General features: G+C 38.7%; 5 protein-coding genes across 6 annotated transcripts; 3 read left to right on the top strand and 2 right to left on the bottom strand.

Annotated features, from left to right (window-relative positions):
* The first annotated feature begins 248 nt into the window (after nt 1-248).
* On the top strand, nt 249-2,766 carry LOC144472170 (putative splicing factor, arginine/serine-rich 7). The gene is made up of 2 exons (XM_078184964.1): nt 249-1,280; nt 1,429-2,766. Exons 1-2 carry the CDS (start codon nt 959-961, stop codon nt 2,568-2,570), a joined length of 1,464 nt encoding a protein of 487 aa, XP_078041090.1. The 5' UTR covers nt 249-958; the 3' UTR covers nt 2,571-2,766.
* Nucleotides 2,726-4,935, bottom strand: LOC144472171 (dual oxidase maturation factor 1-like). Its single transcript, XM_078184965.1, has 10 exons — nt 4,774-4,935; nt 4,647-4,704; nt 4,294-4,428; nt 4,123-4,224; nt 3,875-4,028; nt 3,591-3,802; nt 3,391-3,507; nt 3,132-3,235; nt 2,941-3,068; nt 2,726-2,864 (listed from the first exon to the last, which is right to left on the bottom strand). Exons 1-10 carry the CDS (start codon nt 4,933-4,935, stop codon nt 2,756-2,758), a joined length of 1,281 nt encoding a protein of 426 aa, XP_078041091.1. The 3' UTR covers nt 2,726-2,755.
* Nucleotides 4,936-5,378: 443 nt separating this feature from the next.
* Nucleotides 5,379-6,501, bottom strand: Samtor (S-adenosylmethionine sensor upstream of TORC1). The gene is made up of 2 exons (XM_078184966.1): nt 6,370-6,501; nt 5,379-6,286 (listed from the first exon to the last, which is right to left on the bottom strand). Exons 1-2 carry the CDS (start codon nt 6,499-6,501, stop codon nt 5,384-5,386), a joined length of 1,035 nt encoding a protein of 344 aa, XP_078041092.1. The 3' UTR covers nt 5,379-5,383.
* A 105-nt stretch (nt 6,502-6,606) lies between these two features.
* On the top strand, nt 6,607-8,275 carry LOC144472174 (ubiquitin-conjugating enzyme E2 G2-like). 2 transcript variants are annotated; one of them, XR_013494397.1, is made up of 5 exons: nt 6,607-6,748; nt 6,850-6,931; nt 7,068-7,186; nt 7,255-7,600; nt 7,724-8,268. XR_013494397.1 is itself a non-coding variant. In XM_078184967.1 (4 exons), the coding sequence occupies exons 1-4, from the start codon at nt 6,706-6,708 to the stop codon at nt 7,512-7,514; spliced, it is 504 nt and encodes a 167-aa protein (XP_078041093.1). In that variant the 5' UTR covers nt 6,607-6,705; the 3' UTR covers nt 7,515-8,275. The 2 variants fall into 2 exon arrangements, 1 of the variants encoding a protein (XP_078041093.1); XM_078184967.1 differs by having other exon boundaries at nt 7,255-8,275.
* Nucleotides 8,276-9,270: 995 nt separating this feature from the next.
* Nucleotides 9,271-18,451, top strand: LOC144472951 (uncharacterized). Its single transcript, XM_078186427.1, has 8 exons — nt 9,271-9,773; nt 10,700-11,411; nt 13,402-14,052; nt 14,565-14,795; nt 14,875-14,941; nt 15,048-15,209; nt 15,294-15,399; nt 15,610-18,451. Exons 2-8 carry the CDS (start codon nt 11,324-11,326, stop codon nt 15,676-15,678), a joined length of 1,374 nt encoding a protein of 457 aa, XP_078042553.1. The 5' UTR covers nt 9,271-9,773; nt 10,700-11,323; the 3' UTR covers nt 15,679-18,451.
* The last annotated feature ends 708 nt before the right edge of the window (nt 18,452-19,159 follow it).

The following is a 19,159-nucleotide window of genomic DNA, read 5'->3' as shown; positions in this document are numbered from 1 at the left end:
TTTTTTCAATTTTCGATGGCCTGTGATTTGTAATACGTAAGTTTTATTATTATGCTTATAAATTAGCCTCCCTCAAATTAACATTATTTATATTCCTCGTTCGGGTTCGAAAACCCAATTGTATCAGACCGCCCGACAATTCCGGATTAATCGAACATTCGTCTGTTTCGGACACCCGACCGAGACCGCCCGATCTTTTCCGAGCCCGACCGAACCCAACACTCAGGTAACTGCACGCTTCTAGTTGCATTGTGTGTCCATTGGTGACTAGTGTATCCAATGATGGTGTCAGGAATTCTGAATTAAGGAAATTATGTATGTTTATAAACTAGAAAGTGCTTTTTAAAACGTAGCTTTCGGTTTTTCAAAAATTTTAATAATTGTGGAGATGATCGTCGTTGTAGGACGTTCGCAAATACTTTAAAGTGTACGGTCGAGAATCTTGCGAGGCAAAAATAAACTGTAATGTCGGACCGCGTGTTTCATGTGGAGCGCTAGGATCACGGATGCGCGAAAAGAGTGAGAACGCAGGCACGATAAAGTGAGACGTTTCTAGGTTGTCGTCCGTGTGGTCTCTCATACATAGAATTTGCTAGTTTTGTTCTGTCTCTCTTGAGCGTCTCTCGTTCTCTTTCTAACCAACTGCGCAGAACTGAATGCGTATTAAAATTGTGAGGGACAACACTGCCTGGAAAGAAGAGACAGCAAGCGCTCGCAATGAGAAGGCACTACTATATTAGTTGTAACTCGTCCGCTTGCTTGCGAGGTTGTACAAGGATGGGACCGTTTTTGCATGTGGGACACTGATCGAAGCCCGCGATCGACAAGAAACGATCGTCAAACAGCGAATATAGAAGTCACGCATTTCCGTTTGGCGCGAGCGGCGCTACTTTCGTTCGTCGATTTTCCGCTCTATGTATGAGGCGGCGTGCTCGTTGCAGTAGCCACAATAGAAAGAATGGCGGTGGGCTCGACGAAAGTGGTTCAGGTGACGAATATCGCGCCTCAAGCGACCAAAGATCAGATGCAAACTCTGTTCGGGTACCTCGGCAAAATAGAGGACATCAGATTGTATCCTACTATAAGGGATGTCGCGGTACCTGTTCAGTCGCGTATTTGTTACATAAAGTTCCACGACCAAGGATGTGTTGCGGTTGCCCAACACATGACAAACACTGTTTTCATTGACCGTGCGTTGATTGTAATTCCGTATCAGAATGGAGACATTCCAGACGAACAACGAGCTTTAGAGTTGACTAATAATGGCACCGTTGTCCCAGGTAAGTGTTCATGTTTAATCTTTGCTTCTCTTCAACATTTTGTCTTACAAATACGATAAAATTGAATCGAGATATATTTGAGGCTATAAGCTGTATGTTTAGTTTGACGCTTGTACGAAAGCATGTACTTACAAATATACTTTTTCAGGTCTCTATCCATCTGAACCGAAATTACCACCTAATTTTGTAAATGCAATAGAAGGGATTCCTCCAAATCATGTGATTACCACCATAGACCCGAAACTAGAAGCGAATGGTCTGCCGCCTTATCCTCATTTACCTGGTCACTTGGACAGTAGGCGAATCGAAGAGATCAGAAGGACATTGGTCCTGGCCAATTTGGATCCTTCTGTGACCACAGACAACCTGTTAGATTTCTTCAGTAACAATAGCGTAGAAGTGAAGTACCTACGTATATGTACTAGAGATTCGGATACCGAACATTACGCATTGTTGGAATTATCTGAGCAGGCAGCAGTTGTGTCCGCTTTACTTTTAAATGGAAAGATGCTTTTGGATAGGCCAATTAAAATTTACCATTCTACACAAGCAATAGCAAAACCAGAGGCAAAAAGCAATGAAGCGGCACAAAAGGAGATAGAGGAAGCAATGTCGCGGGTGAAGGAAGCTCACAATTTAATATCAGCTGCAATAGATCCTATGATTGGCATGTTATCTAAGGACAAACGCAGTCGCAGCGGTTCCCGCAGCCGAAAATCACGATCAAGATCCAGGGGTCGCAGTAGACGATCCAGATCGCGTAAACGTTCGCGATCTCGTCACAGACGATCACGTTCGCGACATCGACGGAGATCACGATCACGATCCAAACGATCTCGATCGAAAGAACGCAGACGAAAGTCTCCGTCGCGCAGAAGAAGCAGTTCTCGCGGTCGACACCGTTCCCGCTCGCGATCTCGTCGATCGCGATCTCGTAGATCACGATCCAGATCGAAAGACAGGAAGAAGAGGTCACCGCGTCGAAGGAGTCGATCACGATCTCGCAGTAAACGTTCGAAATCGAAGACCAGACGATCTAGATCGAAATCCAAGTCCAGATCCTCCAAATCTAAGTACTCCGAAAAGTCTAGGGACAAAGACAAGGAGAGAAGAAGTAAAGATAAATCCGACAATGGTAAGAAGAGCGACGGAGATAAAGCCGATAAGGAAAAGAGCGAGAAAAAATCAAGCAAAGAGAAGAAATCCGAGAAAGAGTCGAAGTCTGAGGAGAAGAACAGAAACACGTCCGAGAATAGCGAAAGTAAAGAGAAAACAGAGTCTGAAACTTAAATGCTGGCATACCACGGTCTATAAGAAGTTCAATTTGTTAATTTGATATGTTGCGGCACGTATCGCAATACATTTGGTCAATAAGAAGAATACTGACACCTTCAATTTTGAAAAATGTATGTACATACATGAAAAGATAACTTGTATCTTCATTCCTGTAGTAACGTAAATAATACACACTTTTTTCAAATCATCACTTTAATCCCTTTGACTTTCTCTGATTTTATCAGCGATTGAGAGTCCTTTACTTCTTCATTTGGCAATGGAAACTCGTTATTGGATGAGATTGACGATCTAAAGGAGAATTACTAATGAAACAAGTATTGATAAATTATTAATTGATACTTAAAAAATATTTCAATTCAGTTACCTTAACAAGTTGTTCATGTACATTGCTTCCTTTTCTTCTTCTGCTTCTTTTGAGAGATTTAACGGTACAGGACAACGGAAAAGCGATTTTTGCGCATGTCTTATAGTAGATCTTCTTTTTAGTACCATCTGACAAATAAATTAAACGAAGATATAGATATTTACATTCAATTCTGACGATATTTTACTTACCACGTTACTTCTGCAATTGGATTCCGAGCTCTTGGGAAGGTTCTTCATCTCGAATGATTGGCTGCATTCAGTGTTCTTAATAGCATCTTCAAAGCTGCTACAATCTAATAAAAAAAACCTAGAGCTAGTAAAATTCTATGTAAAATAATCTGTTCATCTTTAACTCTTTATGTGCTGATCTTTAATTCTTCTGGACATAAAGAAACAATGAATAAAGAAAATGACTTTAAGAATTAAATATTTCAATACGAATGCTCACCCACTACGCATTCGTCGTACTGATTAAGCGGATCCGTATTCAAAAATATGGATAACTCGTTTGGATATCGAAGGTCCATGTAAAGTAATACTGCAGCCAATATTATGCATAACATGCCTAAAAGTGAAAACATTCAAATATTGCGAAATGTCATGAACGGTATATATTCTTCGTGCGCAATATTCAAATTTATTCAGTACCACAACTAAGAGTCATCCAGAAGTGTCGACCAAAATATAGTCGTATAGATTCTTTTTCAAAAGGTATAACGAGTGGCGTGGGATTATGGAAGTATACCCAAACGATGCAAGTTAATATTTGCAAAACACCGGTGATTCCAAGAAAATAGCCAGTGTATCGTCCCGTGCTCTGTAAAAATATGATCGCCAGAATCCACGTGGCAAATGCTGTCCTGTTTTGATAAAGGAGATTAATAATAGTAGAACGCGTAATCTTATTTTATAAGTATAGCGATAATACAAACCACAATAGAATGTGACAGTACCATCCGGCAGTACGGTAAAATCTGCCGAATCGAATTCCTTCTCCATCAATAACGAAGTACTCGACGACCAAAAGAATGGGGATTGGTACACCCCTCCTTTGAGCATCTCGAAAATTTCTTTGCAAAAGCCCAGCTGAAATTGTGAATGATTTATAGAATGAATGTTGAAATTAAAGAAGAATTGATAGACTATCGATAGGTAGACGAGATATTTATTCGTTTTGTACCTTGCGGACCAAATCCAAATCTGCCTTGATCCCATGTCCACCAGAACCTTTCATTGTAATTGATAGTTTCTTTTATGCAGGATTTTTCCTGTTTCTCCGTTTCTAGAATCAATCGAAAATATTTATGTTGCACTTCATTTGTACGGTAATTTATTTGTACTGAAAAAGTACCTCGCAAAGTAACGTTCAGTGACCGCAGGCCTATTTTCACGCCAATTTCAGCGTCGATTTCTTGGCCAGTACCAGCTTTATAAGGCGTTTTAGTACTTATAGTGCTCACCTCCCATTCTTGACCGAAATTATTCACTGCGAATATGACAACTCTTAAAATTCACTTTATTTCTATCGCACTAAATTTTTTCCTAAATGTAAATGTTTTAAGGAGAAATCCTTGTTTACAAATGTGACTTTAAAAATTGTTTGAACGTTTTAAATGAATTTGTAAATAGCAATGAAAATATATAAAATGATGAATGACATATTTTTTTGTATTTTTAATAAATAATGTATAAAACAATTCATACCGAGTAATAAACATCCTGTTGTTATGCTGAGCGTCACCTTAATGCACACGTAAATGCTCTAGACAAATATTCAATTCATAATTATTTGTTCACAGATTGTTAAATCTCTTACAATATATTTTATTACCTGTCTCTTTTTGTAACTCGGTATAATACTTAAATAAGAGATGCTTATGATGACGAAGATTAGAATAATTATTGTTTCTGTGATATCGAAGATGACCGGTATCTCGTTCGGTGAATAACGAGGAGGAAAATCATTTTTTTGGCCAAAACTATTACACGTCATTTATTATAAATTGAGGTCTTACAATATCCACTACAGAACGAACACTTGTAACTGCTTGATTTCCTTTTCCGTTTAGACCGATTTATTTGGGTACGAGTTTCCTGATGATTCACGAATAGGAAGTTTCTTTTCCCGGTATCCCATTTATTTCTATAAAATGTCACATATCTTGTATTATAAAAAATGACAAGTTTCAGTCTCTTCCCATTCTTATATAGTTTCATCGCTATGATAAAATGAAAAATGAATATGTGTAGACAAAGGCGTTCCGACTACATATTTGATTACAATCTTTATACAGTAGAATTCAAATTTACCGCTCAAACGAAATTATCGTGATTCCATATTGAATTCACCGATTGCCGCCAAGCATTCAAATGTTGAAACAGAGCTGGTTGAAATAAGTGAATACATAATGACGATATGTACAAGTTTATTTTTCAGAGACTTAAAATTGCGTCTGATCAAAAGGTAATTCATTGAACATACACGTCTTTTCTTTATTGCTGTACGTTTGTTCTTCTTCATGTGTGTTTTCGCAGGACGTGTTTCGAAAATCCTGAGGAATAAAAAATGCTGAATCATCTTGATACAAAGGATCGTTTTTGACTGTCGTTTGCATATCCGCCCATCTTATCGCAACCTGTTTAGATATACATTTTCTGAAGGCGAGGCAATGTATATGTTTCAATTTTTCATATGCGATTCTCATAAATCCTAATTTACTTAACACGTATCTCCACGATTTAACAAGTTTCGCGTTGGCACCAACGTGTTTTGAGTCAGGACTTATAATGAAAAGTATTCCTCCAGATTGTAGGATATCGTATGCTTTTTTACAGCAGACATATCTTTGTTTCGGACATGGTAAATATTCTAAAAACAAGGAAAATACAACAACATCGTACGTGTCCTGTGGTAGCTGCAATAGTTCTTGCTTATCGGCTGAAAACACTTTTTCCTTTCCAATATGAACATTTAGAAAATCACAGCGTAAAACTTGTTCTTGAATGCCATTTAAATCTATCGCAGTCACATCAAATATATTTAGAGTTACAAAAGGATTGTAACAACTTCCTACATCTAATAATGTTATTTTCTGAGTAGTATCTACAAAACTGCTACTTCGCAGAACATTATTTACAGAGTCTTCTGTTTGAACAAAATCTACATTCATCTTCTTCTTAATTTCTTCTTCTCTCTCATTGTATTTTTGTAATCCACCATTTAAAAAATACTTTTCACATTGTGATTTCACCCACTGCACCCTGCAAAGAGTTGCGTTTATGGTAGTCGAGTTATTTTCCTGCCAATATGTGGTTGCCAATTTTTGCATAGAAGAAGAATATTTCTAAAACATAACAGGACCAATAAAATTTTCGTAAAACATTAAATGTGCTACAATCATAGCAATGGCAATAAAAAAAACTGCACCTGTAAAATATCTTTACGAGATACGTGACGTTCCCATGCAATCTCGGGCCCGTATCTCTGAGCCTCTTCTCGCAACGTAGCATGAGTAGCTTTTATAATATTCGCTAAATATTTATGTTCCTCTCCCGCCATTCGAACTGTGAATTAGCATCGTTTACGACACAATTTTGGTGTAGAATAATCGGTGCGAGAAGAAGGGATTCCGTTCTGTTCCAAATTTCGAGAAAAATTCAAAGGCCAAGACATAAATGTCGACAATCCTTAATGTAATAACCTAGTATGTACTTGTCTCTCGACGTTTTGACAAATAATAGCATTCATCTCGACGACTAAACAATGGCTGGTTCCGCGTTAAGGCGTTTAATGACCGAGTATAAACGTGAGTATTCGATTTTTTATTTGATGCATGTGTAACTTTCTTGTTTTTACTTTCGTTCGATTACAAAATATAATGTAACAAGTAAATCGCATAATTTGCAGAGCTAACCTCAAACCCAACCGAAGGTATTATCGCTGGTCCGATTAGTGAGGAAAATTTTTTCGAGTGGGAAGCTTTAATCATGTAAGCAATTATTTTATAAATATTTGGTCTGGTTAAATACTTTGACTAAAAATGAAGATAGCTCTCATATTAAATCCTCCAATATATTTATAATATATTCCATAATTTTTTATTCCTTTTTTATATTTATTTACAGGGGTCCAGAAGGAACATGCTTCGAGGGTGGTGTGTTCCCAGCAAAGTTAATATTTCCTCCGGACTATCCCTTAAGCCCACCAAAAATGCAGTTCACCTGTGAAATGTTTCATCCAAATAGTAAGCCTCTCATCGTACGTCTGTAATGCGGAAGAAACTCAAGAAAACTTATGGCAATTCGATTTCAGTTTACACAGATGGCAGAGTCTGTATAAGCATATTACATGCGCCAGGTGATGATCCAATGGGTTATGAAAGCAGTGCTGAAAGATGGAGTCCAGTTCAAAGTGTTGAGAAAATATTGTTAAGTGTAGTAAGTATGTTAGCTGAGCCGAACGATGAGAGTGGAGCAAATGTTGATGCTGCAAAAATGTGGAGAGAATACCGCGCCGAATTCGCGGGAATTGCTCAAAAACTAGTTAGGAAAAGTCTTGGTATCCCACCTTAAATCAAGATGTTTATTTTTTAAATGAAAACAAAACTGTAATTTAAAAATTCACACAAGCCAATGCACTGTACGTGTTATGTTCAAAGGTAATATAATTTTATCTAAATTCTTAAAAAATATATATATGTTTTTTACATATGTTTTTGTTATGTTATATATTTTACATATGTTTTTCTATTTACATATGTATGCAAACGAACGTGTTACAGGTATTTGTGGGGTGTGATGGGGTTTATATACTTGAAAGGTAAGTGTGACGAAATTAGGATTGTCATTATGAATTGTATGGAACTAAATTATTAATAAACAGAAACTTATGAAGGGGTAATAAAATATCTGTGTACGACTCTCTTGCTCATTCGTTATTTTTCCTCTTTTTCTTTGATTTCGACGGCAGCGCTGTCTGGTCAGTAGATCGTCGACCAATCACAGCAAAGAAAGTTTCTATACTGACTCTCGCTAACGGATTAAGCCGCGGCCTGGATGTGTGTAGGAGTAAAAGGACCTATTACTGTACATAACACGCTTGATGCATAACAATATGTCTTTTCAAAAATAAAAAAGATAAATGTTTTAAACGAATCATTATTTTCTATTTTTGCAATCTACACAAGAAATTAATTTTTTTAATTTAGGAAAATGTGGTTAGTAAAGCGCACTCGTATATTCGAAAACCGCAGGGAATAGAGTATCGAGAATCGATAATTCAAATATTTCGAGATAGACGATCGATTTAATCTATTTTAAATTTCTTACGCATGCTTTATAGCAGTAAATTGAAATCTCTTTAAATTGTACTATATTAGCTATAAATTATAGTGTAAATAAAATATTTTAATGTCTTCTAATGAATTTTTCTTACTTTCTCCCCGGAATTAGTCAATTATCGAAATTGTTGAAAAATTTATGACTTAAAATAAATTCGTATGGTAGTTGTTTATCGTTCCTGAAAAAAATATCTGTGATAGAATTTATTAAACTAATTAGTTTGAACCTAAGCGAGTATTAATTTTACATGTACCAGATAAGAAGAAAATACGTACATGTAGCGAATGGGAATGAGAACAGGTAGGAATATTTTATTCGACTGGAAATTAAATAAATCGTAGAAATATTTAAATAATCTGTTCTCCTCGTCTTCCTTCAGCTGTCCTACTTCCAGTAATACCAGATCACCGAAAGACGACATCCTTTTCCTTTAAGGAAAGATAAGTAAAAACATATTTCTAGCGGACACAGTCTGTATCATTAGAGCGATTAAATCGCTGAGTGTAATCCCAGCTGAAAGTGTCGTTAATACTCTTCGAACAGTTGTGATTGATGATGCTGTTAAATAACTCGCTCAACTTCTGCATGCGTAAGTACAACAAAGGGCGTTAAAATTTTTAACAAAATACAATCGTTTGAATAATATTTTATTATTTGCGAATAGCGGTATTTCCCACGAATACAGCCAACATTTCAGCGGCTATTATTAGCCGTTCAAAATGAAATTCAGTTGTATATAAAGGTTGCATAATTTATTGTATCTACACACGGTTTACGAGTTATTAAAATTTTATAATTTTCTGATCTTTCGGTTTAGAGATAATCCCGCGTGATTATTTCAGGTTGTCGAAAGCTTCCGAATATCATTATTAATTCCCTGGCTTGAACACAAAGTATGGTGGATAATAAATCTGAAATTGCGGGAATCGATTAAACCCTGAACATTGTCAACCTTTCAATAAATGCCACGGGTCGAACGTTGGAGCAGTTTGCCACGCGTTTTTCACGAGTGTCCGTACGTAAGCGGATAAGCGTATTAAAGCTATGTTCGCACGTGGCGAATCATTTCAGTTAGAAAATAGACACAGTCGATGCGCGACAACGGTTCGAAAGTGTTTAATGTATATATTTATTGCAAAATATAAAGTTCTCTACGAGCTTCTTTGTTCTCGCGAACAAAACAGTCCAACGGATATGTACGGCGTTTCGAAATAACAGGAGCAAGTAATAACAGTGCGCAATATACAAACGCTTTAATCGACAATGAGTTGACTTTTGAAATCGTGGCATAAAACTGTCGAGTTGATTAAAATTTATTCTTAAATTAAAGTGAGCATTTAAAAATCGCTTATTGCAAAAGTTGTTTCGTTTAACGGAAGCCGGCGACCACAGGAGGAACCGTGATTATTTTGGAAGATTGGAGACGACACAGACGACTGTACGAGACAATCAACAAGTGGCTATATCATTAGACATTATCCTCAGCCGAAAGTAATTTTTACTATAACTTTTTTTCAAATTTAGTTTAGTTGCGATTAGACTGAATAATCGTAATCGAGCAATATTTCACCCTGCATCGGAAATTAATTATGATTCTTTTCGATGATACTTCACAGATATATTTGAAATATTTTACAGTTGAATCGATTTCCTAATTATAAGCAGCAATACAAAACAAAAAGTCTCCAGATCATGATTAATCATCTGATTATGTTGTGGCAAATTTCTACCTTCGCTTTTCAATCTTTAGACCCAAAATAAATTCGGCAACTTTTCAGAAATTCTAGAAAAGAGGATTTCTCAAGGAAAACCTCCATTAACGTGTCGATCGTGGTGAGCATTGCACGAGACCCTCTTTAGGATCACTTCCGATCGATCAACTAAGGTCGGTTCTCAAGCTATCGCAAAAACCCCTCGTAAATTTCAAACCTACAACGCGAATATACCTGGTACAGTATTGACCATAGAAATTGCATCGCATTGAAAATACCAATAATCCCATAAATTTAAAGTTTTCAGACTCATCATCTCATTCATACTGGATTGCTTCATTAACTGTTCCACAATGCCAATTTGCGGATTTCTTGCATTTCGAAGGCTGCAAATTGCATTTTTTCTTACAAATCCGTGATACGGTTGTCGTAGCATAGTTGCGTCAGATGATGCAGCGCAAACAAACGTTTCTTTAAGACATAGATTCTGAACACTAAAAAAAACATCATATTTTCTAGGAGCGCTACAACGTCATAAAACTAAAGTTCGAAGTTAAAGAGAATTTAGTTAAACATCGTTTAAATATTCGACGCACGATGACGAATATTAGTGTTCTCAAGTAGAAATAATTAGCTTGTACGATGTTAAATACAATTAACGACGTGGCCGAAGTTGTTGGAACTTATTCAAGAAATCGTTTCCAGGGATTAGCGAACTTTAATTGACTGTGGCAGCAAAGCCGTGTCGGAGATTCGTTCGAGCAATTAGCGGCCGGGTTCGACGAGCATTAACGGGTCCCTCGACAGCCTAACGAGGAAATAGCGCCATCAACCGGAACGTCCTCGAGCTACCACGAAGAGCCCCCTCGTAAATTCTGTGCCGATCGCATAAATACGAATTGAAATCGTGAAAATCGAAAAGCGTCGGGGGACAATTAAGGATTTTCATAACCCGGTCTTAGCGAAGAGGCGGGGGTCACTCTGTAAGCTGTCGCGTTCGCAGAATCAAAGGGGTTGTTCAGCCGTGGTCGACGAATTCCTCTGGAATTCAGTGGTTTTTGGGTGTGAATAAACGCGAGAGATAGTCTCTCGAGGGAGGGCAGCAGGGCCAAGTGGCGTCGTGACGCGTCGCGAGCGTCGGTTTCTTCGGGCATTGGTGGAAAGGGTAATGGCGGTATTGATTGGCAGCGGAACTTGACCGCGCAAGCTCTCTATGTCTCTGCCCTCAATGAAATGACGCGCTTACATATGGAGCCACGGCGGACGGGACGACGATAAAAACCTGTGGATACCGCACCTGGCCGACTCCTGGCAGTCGTCACGGTGACGATGACACCGTCCTTCTGCACCTGCACATGGCTGCTGTTACCCTGCGTGCTCGTCACCCTCTCCACCGGCGAGCTCAAGTTTTATCGAGGTGAGCGCTTACTATCGCCCGTGGTACGCCGAAAAAGAAAAACACCGCGTTTTCGGGGGTAATGACTCACAACGCTGTACTATCATCGGGAACACAATGACACCACGACCTTCCGGTCATCCTCTCGTATCCTCCCGTGGTTTTACACTCTGTGCCTCGCGATCGCTCTCATTATTTTCCATTGCCGACAGCATCGTGTCCTTCTACGGGATTCCGTCGACGGTCTCGTACCGTTTCAATGGCAATATTCGTTCGTCCTTGTGCAACTACGACGATCTTTACAATAATCATTTGGAAATTGACTCGTACTTGCAATCATCTTGATCTTCGTGGGCTCAAATAGTCGTCGAAGTTTGTACACTTGTCGCAGTGACTCCGATCGCACCATCATCACCGAACAATCCTACAGCGGCTGAATAATCGTTGCACAGAATTTTTCGTTTCGAATTCTCGTCGTGACGCCTGTCGTTACTGCGATCACTTCATTATATTCTCGACCAATCTGCAACAATTCCAACAAGACTGATTTTCATTTACGAGTTCGGACAAGATCTTCATCGAATCAATTAAGAAAGTTCTCGTGGACACTCTGAACGTTTACATTGAAGGTTCGTTTAACCCTTCGTTGGCGAGGCAAGGTCTCTCAGGCTGCATAGAAAGTTTTAAACAATCGATAGACCGACTATATTTGTCGTGCGTAAACATTTCACGATACTTTCTTCGTCTGGGGGAACAACATTATAAATCGACTTTGTTTATTTATTTCTAAGAACAAAGTGGATCGGTGACTTCCGGATAAGTACTCTCGCATACGGATTTTAATGGAAATGGTGAGCGCCGAACGCGAAACGACTGATAGCTGTTATCTCCGTTTTCGCAGTCTGTCGAGCTCTCTCTGTTCTTGAAGAAGCATACCATCCGTTTAGACCGGGAAACGAAGGCGCTTTTGTGTTAAGGAAAGACGCGACATGTTCTAATATTTCCTCGTTTCTCGTCTGCCACGACTTCGCCGGACTCTGTTCACTGGCCATTGATTCCGGGATCATTGGTTCACAGACAAAATACACTTTTTCATTTCGATTGCAAAACCTGTGTTCGAAGCGTCGATCCATCAGCTCTAAACTTTTCGTTGGTGGATCCTTGAAAGCATAATATTGTTCATCCCCGAATGCTTGATATTCCAATTTTCATTCAATATTATTCCTCTTGTATCAGTAGGAGCGTTGAACATTTTCTCCATTTTATTAATAATTATTGGACGCCGGCGGATTGATTTAGGAAAGGAAGGAGAGGGTTAACCGAGTTCAGGTCTGGATGATCCTGTGCTTATCGGATCGTTGTAATGCATAAAGCGCGCGTTGAATTACAGAGGTACACACAGGAAATCCACATACGGGCTGCTACGATAGTGTCAGGAAGTGGAACGATAAGGACAGACACGGTATTCTTTGTGCATACGTGTACGTTCAACATTCGCAAATGTGCTGCATTTTCTTTTACTTCGTTTCCTTCTTTCATCCGAATGGATCGCTTCTTCCTGACCGGCTACCCAAGTCACGTGTCCACATTCGATCTTTCGACGAAAATCTCTCGAGAATATCGACACACATTTATGGTCGACACACATTTATGGTCAACACACGGCATTTAGTAGGAGAGAAATAGAAATACTTGTTGCTTCAATGTTATTAATTCACCAGAAGTAATAATTTATTAGCGAAACTAGTTAAAAGATAAAGGACATATAAATAATTCGACGCGGTTTCGGAAATCATTTTGCTCCAACCGAATTTACATCTTGCGGATGATCGTCGCGAGTAATTCATTACTAGTAATTCATGAAAAATTACAAGAAACGTGAAAGCTGAAAACAAAAACATACAAATAGCTGCAATTATCTCGTTTAATTAAAAGGGATATATACAGATTCCGTTTGAATTGCGTGACTATTATTAACTATATATAATTAACGCGTCGTTATTCTTTACAGATGAAGTCGCGGACACCTCGGAGAACGCCTTGCTGAGGCAATTAGTGAAATACATCGAGTCGCAAGGCCGGGAGTTTCGGTTGTCGATGCTGCTGGCGAACCAGGACCAGTTGAAGCGACAGATGCAGCTGGATCGCGAGAAGGAGAGGAGCCTGATGGAAGAGTTAACGAACAACGAGCGGATCAACGAGCAGATCAACGAGCGGATCGACGAGTCGCCGCGAGGAGTGGAAGAATACTACTCTACGGTCTACCTGCCCAAGTATTTCGCGGCCTCCGATAGGAAAAGTCCGTACGACGGCCCCGTCGAGTATCGCAACTACGATTTCCCTTATCCACGCGAGAACGTTGTCGAGGAGCCGAGCTTGCCGGACGAGGACTACGAGTACGATCAGGCGGAGCCGTTCAAACGTCCGCCGTACGACGCGCCGAACCATTTCGACAAAGGGATGAAGGAGGAGCCGCTGTCCGAGTACCAGGGTGTCTACAGGAGCGGCTTGGCCAAGGAAAACGACAGGAAGCTGGAGAAAACGGAGCCGGCCAAGCCGGCGTTCACTTACCGGTTCGACGACGAGAACCTGATGGAGAAACAACCATTCGCGGTGAAGCCGAACGATCCCAGATACTACGAGGACGCTCGTTTCGACTTCGGTAAGCCTAATTTCTATCGTTGCAACCCCTGAATCGCATTATTAATTAGCGCTATTGTTAATTGGTAACATTGGAAAGGACGATTAAATTACGTTGATTAGAATGGTAATTCAAACCATCGGAGAAAAGACCTTTGTTCCACTTGATTTTTTTCGTGGCGGTCGCAAGTAAGCGTTAGAAGCTTCGATGCAGCGCGTAACTGTAGGATCACCTAACCGTTTCTGCTGGCGTGATATAAACGGCGATCTCTCAAAAAATGTACAAAATTTCTTGTTAACAAAGAAAATGTAATATTCTAAATTGTTTTTCACTATTGCGTCGTTAAAGCACTGTATCGATTGAAGTCATATTAAAATGATTTGTCAAAGTTCCTAGAATCGACTGCCGATATATAATTCGAAAATAGTCACAAATTCCGTTCGCGTCAGAGGGTTAAAATTTGCAAAGAAACTGAGAGCATGCGAGAGGCTGTTGTTAACCGTTTGTACTAAAATTGTCGTCGTTATTAAAAGGAGATTTTGACCCCGTGAAACTCCTAAAAGATGTGCCTAATGGGACGCGGCCGGAAATGGACAACTTTGACGTCGTCGCGGAAGACATGCTGCGCGACGAGATCATGGCGAACTCCGCGTTGGAGCTGGCGGATCATTCGGCGTTCGATTTGACGGATCTGCAGCGGCGTACGTACAATCCTTTCGTCGTGCCGATAAACCGCACCTTGAACAATGATATATATTTTATCGGTGAGTGCCCTCGTTTAAAAACTGCGAGAAATTGAGAGCTTCCAATAACAATATGTAACAACAGTTTATTCCTTTACAGCTATTGTTGCCGGCTGCAGCGCGGCCGCCATGTTTGCCTTCGTGTTAATTACACTGACTTGGTGCAGGTAACTGGAATTACAATATTATTCGTACAATATTATTCGTATAATTTTATAAGAGTATTATTTACCTTATTCGGATGATTAGTTGTTGTTTCATCGACATTTACAGATTAAAACGGGGCGCCAAAGCAGCAGCGGACATAGAATACCCGGCATACGGTGTTACAGGGCCGAACAAAGAGGTTTCACCCTCCGGTGACCAAAGGCTCGCGCAATCCGCGCAAATGTACCATTTTCAACACCAAAAGCAGCAAATCATCGCTTTGGAGAAGTAAGTAGAGGCGTCGCCGTCCGGATCCCGCTTAGATTAGGGTGACATTTGAATAGGGTAGGAATTATGTTGCTACTTGTGCAGTCGTGTTTCTGCGTCCAGAGATCCCGGGTCTGTTTCCGAAGCGGAGAGCGAGGAGGAGAACGAAGAGGGAGACTACACCGTCTACGAGTGCCGAGGATTGGCTTCTGTAAGTAAATGTCCATTGAACAACTATACAAAGTAGGCAAGTAAAAATTACTTGATTTACACATTGTCCAAAATTTCACAAAATTCTGAATTGCCATTTTAAAGATACTTAAATGCAAAACATAAATTGAAACAACGTTACAGAAATTGTTTCATTATAATAATTCAAGGTGTCCGTTACGTAGGCTAAATAATTGTTTCGTCGTTTCAGACCGGCGAGATGGAAGTGAGAAATCCGTTGTTCCACGACGACCCGACACCGGTGACACCACATAAATGAAGAAAACAAGAAGAGGACCACACAACTAGTTTGAGTAAAATTAAACACTTAATTTTCAAATACCTTTCTCCCGGTGCTTAGCTCACTGTTAATGTACCATATCGGAAACATTTATCTATATATTGAATGTATACAACTTTAATACCTTACCGTGACGCAGGAAGTCAAGACGTAAAGCGAAGCAAAAAAAAGGGGTTTGACGGGGACAGGACGGGGGGGGGGGGGGGGATCACCTGGAGTCCTACGGTGATAACGAGGTCACTTTTGCGTTTTCAGCAAGGGATGAATTTATTGTGGCTAGACGAGAGAAAAAAAAAAGGATAGAACGACGCGGCTTTTCGGCCGTCGTTTACGGACTATATATATACATATATCTGTGTTTGTTTGAGAACACAATATTTTTTAAACTCCATGATGTACTATAGTTTGTACTTTCATAGCAAGTATGGTTAGCCATATGATTAACAATTATTTTTCTACACACCGTTACTGACTTGCAACATAGAGTACGGATTGGAGGGCATATTTTACTATATTGTCACGTTCGATCTCACTTGGACACCAAACAGATCCCGCTTGATTTTCCGAAATTCGGTCGACGAACCCGCGCGAGATTTGAACCAGCCTTCGAACCTGTTGCTCGTTTAATCTCAATCGATTGCCGATTAATTATTAGCGGGTCCCGAAGGAGCAGATTGAGTAGGAAGACGTCGGCATTTTCAACACAACCATTTTAATCTACTTAAATGTGTATCGATAAAATGACCGCGAAGTCCGTACATTTACGTTTTAATGTTTACCGCTAATTATTAGTAATTTTTATTTTATTTTATTAAGAGTCTAATGAAGCTGTTAATAATGTGCACAAATTTCTCTTTGATTTCATAGATTTATATTCGAATAAGCGTTCGCATGTTGCTTAGAAATGATGGAATCGTGCAATTGGCATAGCGAACTTTCAAACAACAAAGAGTTTACATGAATCTGGTGAATCAGAAATGTTGAAATTACTTAAAATTTGCGAAGATTTATATCAAGATTTATAAGATCGTATAATTATTAAGAGAGTATTCGCATTTGTTCTAAATAAGGCTTCGGTTTAATTTTCATTCCGTACAAGTTTGTTGAAATAATTCGAATCGCATGATCCCTGGCTACGTATACCTTACAGAAGTTATGTTGATCGTGTGAATTTATATATCGCAGGGTATCTATGTAATTATATTCATTGAATTTAATGATTTTCATAAAATGGAGATGGATGATATTTAACACGTTGGCATTTAACGATTGTTTCGTTTAAATTTGATAATTAATTACCGTGTTGACAGACGCAGCTAAATAACGTTGCTTCTGCAGAAATTCGGTGAGGATAGGGAGAGTAATTAATATCGTGGATATCTTAATTACTGCGAGTTAATCTAGTTTTGTTCAGTTTTTGTAGTCGACGTGTTAAACGATGATTAGGGGATCGAAAGTCTAATTAGGAAGAGAAAGAGATTCTGTCTTCGTATAGAGATCTATGTATCGCGTTATATGATATGTAATAATTTATTTGAACATTGTTGTATCCGCGTCTCGCTTTCTGTTTGCATGCGCTGTTACTTCTGCTATCGTTGCCGGAACTTATATTTCGCAAACGTGAAGTTCTGTATATACATTTGTTAGAGAGAGAGAGAGAGAGAGAGAGAGAGAAGAGAGAGGGAGAAAGAGATAGAGAAAGAGAAAAGGAGAGAGCAAAACCAAAAAAAAAGCAACTGGATCTTTAATATCAACTACTATACATATGGATATATATCATTGATTGACTTGATGCGATAATATGTATTTTATTTTTCTATGGTACTTATAAAACTGTTAATTATGAAGACAGTTCTATGATGGAAGAGCCTATTATCGTAAACGAGACGACGAGATAGAGAAATGATTATTTATTTTGACAAACTTGAAGCGTCTACTTGTAATTAGCCCCGACAACGTCAATCATGCAACTATCGACAGTCAATGTGACCCACCTGAATTCCTAAAACGTCTGCTAGAAGCATTTCAACGTTATCCCAATCCATTTGAAATTTTGCGATTTCAATCAAAAGGACCTGGACATTTATTATTAAATATTTCTTTGACAAATCATCGACCGTCTTCATTAAACTTTTCCCTTTTTGATACTAACTTAAAATAATAATTTTTTTTCAAGACTATTGTATAAATACTGTCATCCTTATGATTCTGTATAGCGTTGGAGGTATTCTAATATCTTTCGACAATGTATCAGTAATGATTTTCGCAGCATTTTTCTAAAATATTATCGTCCGTTCCTTAAGCTATTTTCCTCGTTAATATTCATTCTATTGATTCAGTCGAGGATCACACTAAAAATTTCAATGGATCATTTTCCGAGCGGAATGGATAGACAGAGATGATCGAATCAGGTTGACAGCATGATTTTATCGTTAGCCTTTTCTATGCCTTTACAGCACCGCATCGTCTACTATTACAATGAATTCGTTGGATTTTATAGAGGGGACACTATGAAAGGACAATCTGTGTACAAATAGACTACTGTATAGTGATTTGTAGCATGATTGTATGTGTTTCGTGAGCTGTAGCATAGGCGCGATCAGACCGTCGCGATTCGTGTCCAGCGGTATGCTCCGTAAATGTGTACACGTTACCATTGTTATTTTCGTTCTTCCATTAATCTGAACCTGGTGTAATATAATAAATGATAAATAATGTATTATTATTTTATTAAATAAATTGTTTATTTTGTAAAGAACCCCATGTTTTCTCGAATTCGTTGCTCGTTCGGTGTCGCGGACGATCAGGTCCAAGGACGAAGGCAATCGTTCTTTCTCAGAGCACAGAATAACCAGAGTTTATTTTACAAATGTCTTTTATTCGACAGCTGCGTCATTTTAATACAAAATTACTTTTACTTACATTCGCGAATACATATTTACAAACTTGATTCGTCTGAGCGATTCAGTTAATTAGAGATACACAATTTTAAGTCGATCGTTTTAAGCCAATTATTATAGGACGTATCTGGTTCGTAAGTTAACAGTCAATAAAATTTCTCGATATTTATCTTTAACAAAAATCCACCGCGAACATCGTTCAACTACATTTTACGCGTCTGGTACCCTTGAAACAGGGCATGTCATAATCGAAGATGTAAAACTGTTGACGATGCCTCGAACCGTTAATCACAATCAAGGCAATTTATTCAATTGCCTAATAATGTTCGAGTAGGTGATGATTACAGGATTTGCTAAATACAAATATAAATTTTTTTCTCGCGAAATACTATTAACAATAGAGGGCAGGCACTAACCGTCGAACTAATATCAGTTGTTTCGATAAATAATTTTCCGGCCTGGCGGTAGTCAATGCGTTAAATACGGGCGGATACGAGTATATTTATAAAAACGGGTAGTACGTAAAATACTATTCGAAGAAAAAGATTCAGTCGATAATT

This window comes from Augochlora pura, chromosome 7 (assembly GCF_028453695.1).
Source record: "Augochlora pura isolate Apur16 chromosome 7, APUR_v2.2.1, whole genome shotgun sequence".
In the NCBI taxonomy this organism is placed as follows: Eukaryota; Metazoa; Arthropoda; class Insecta; order Hymenoptera; family Halictidae; genus Augochlora; species Augochlora pura.
The sequence above is the reverse complement of the archived record's forward strand: the minus strand, read 5'-3'. Positions and strand labels throughout refer to the sequence as shown.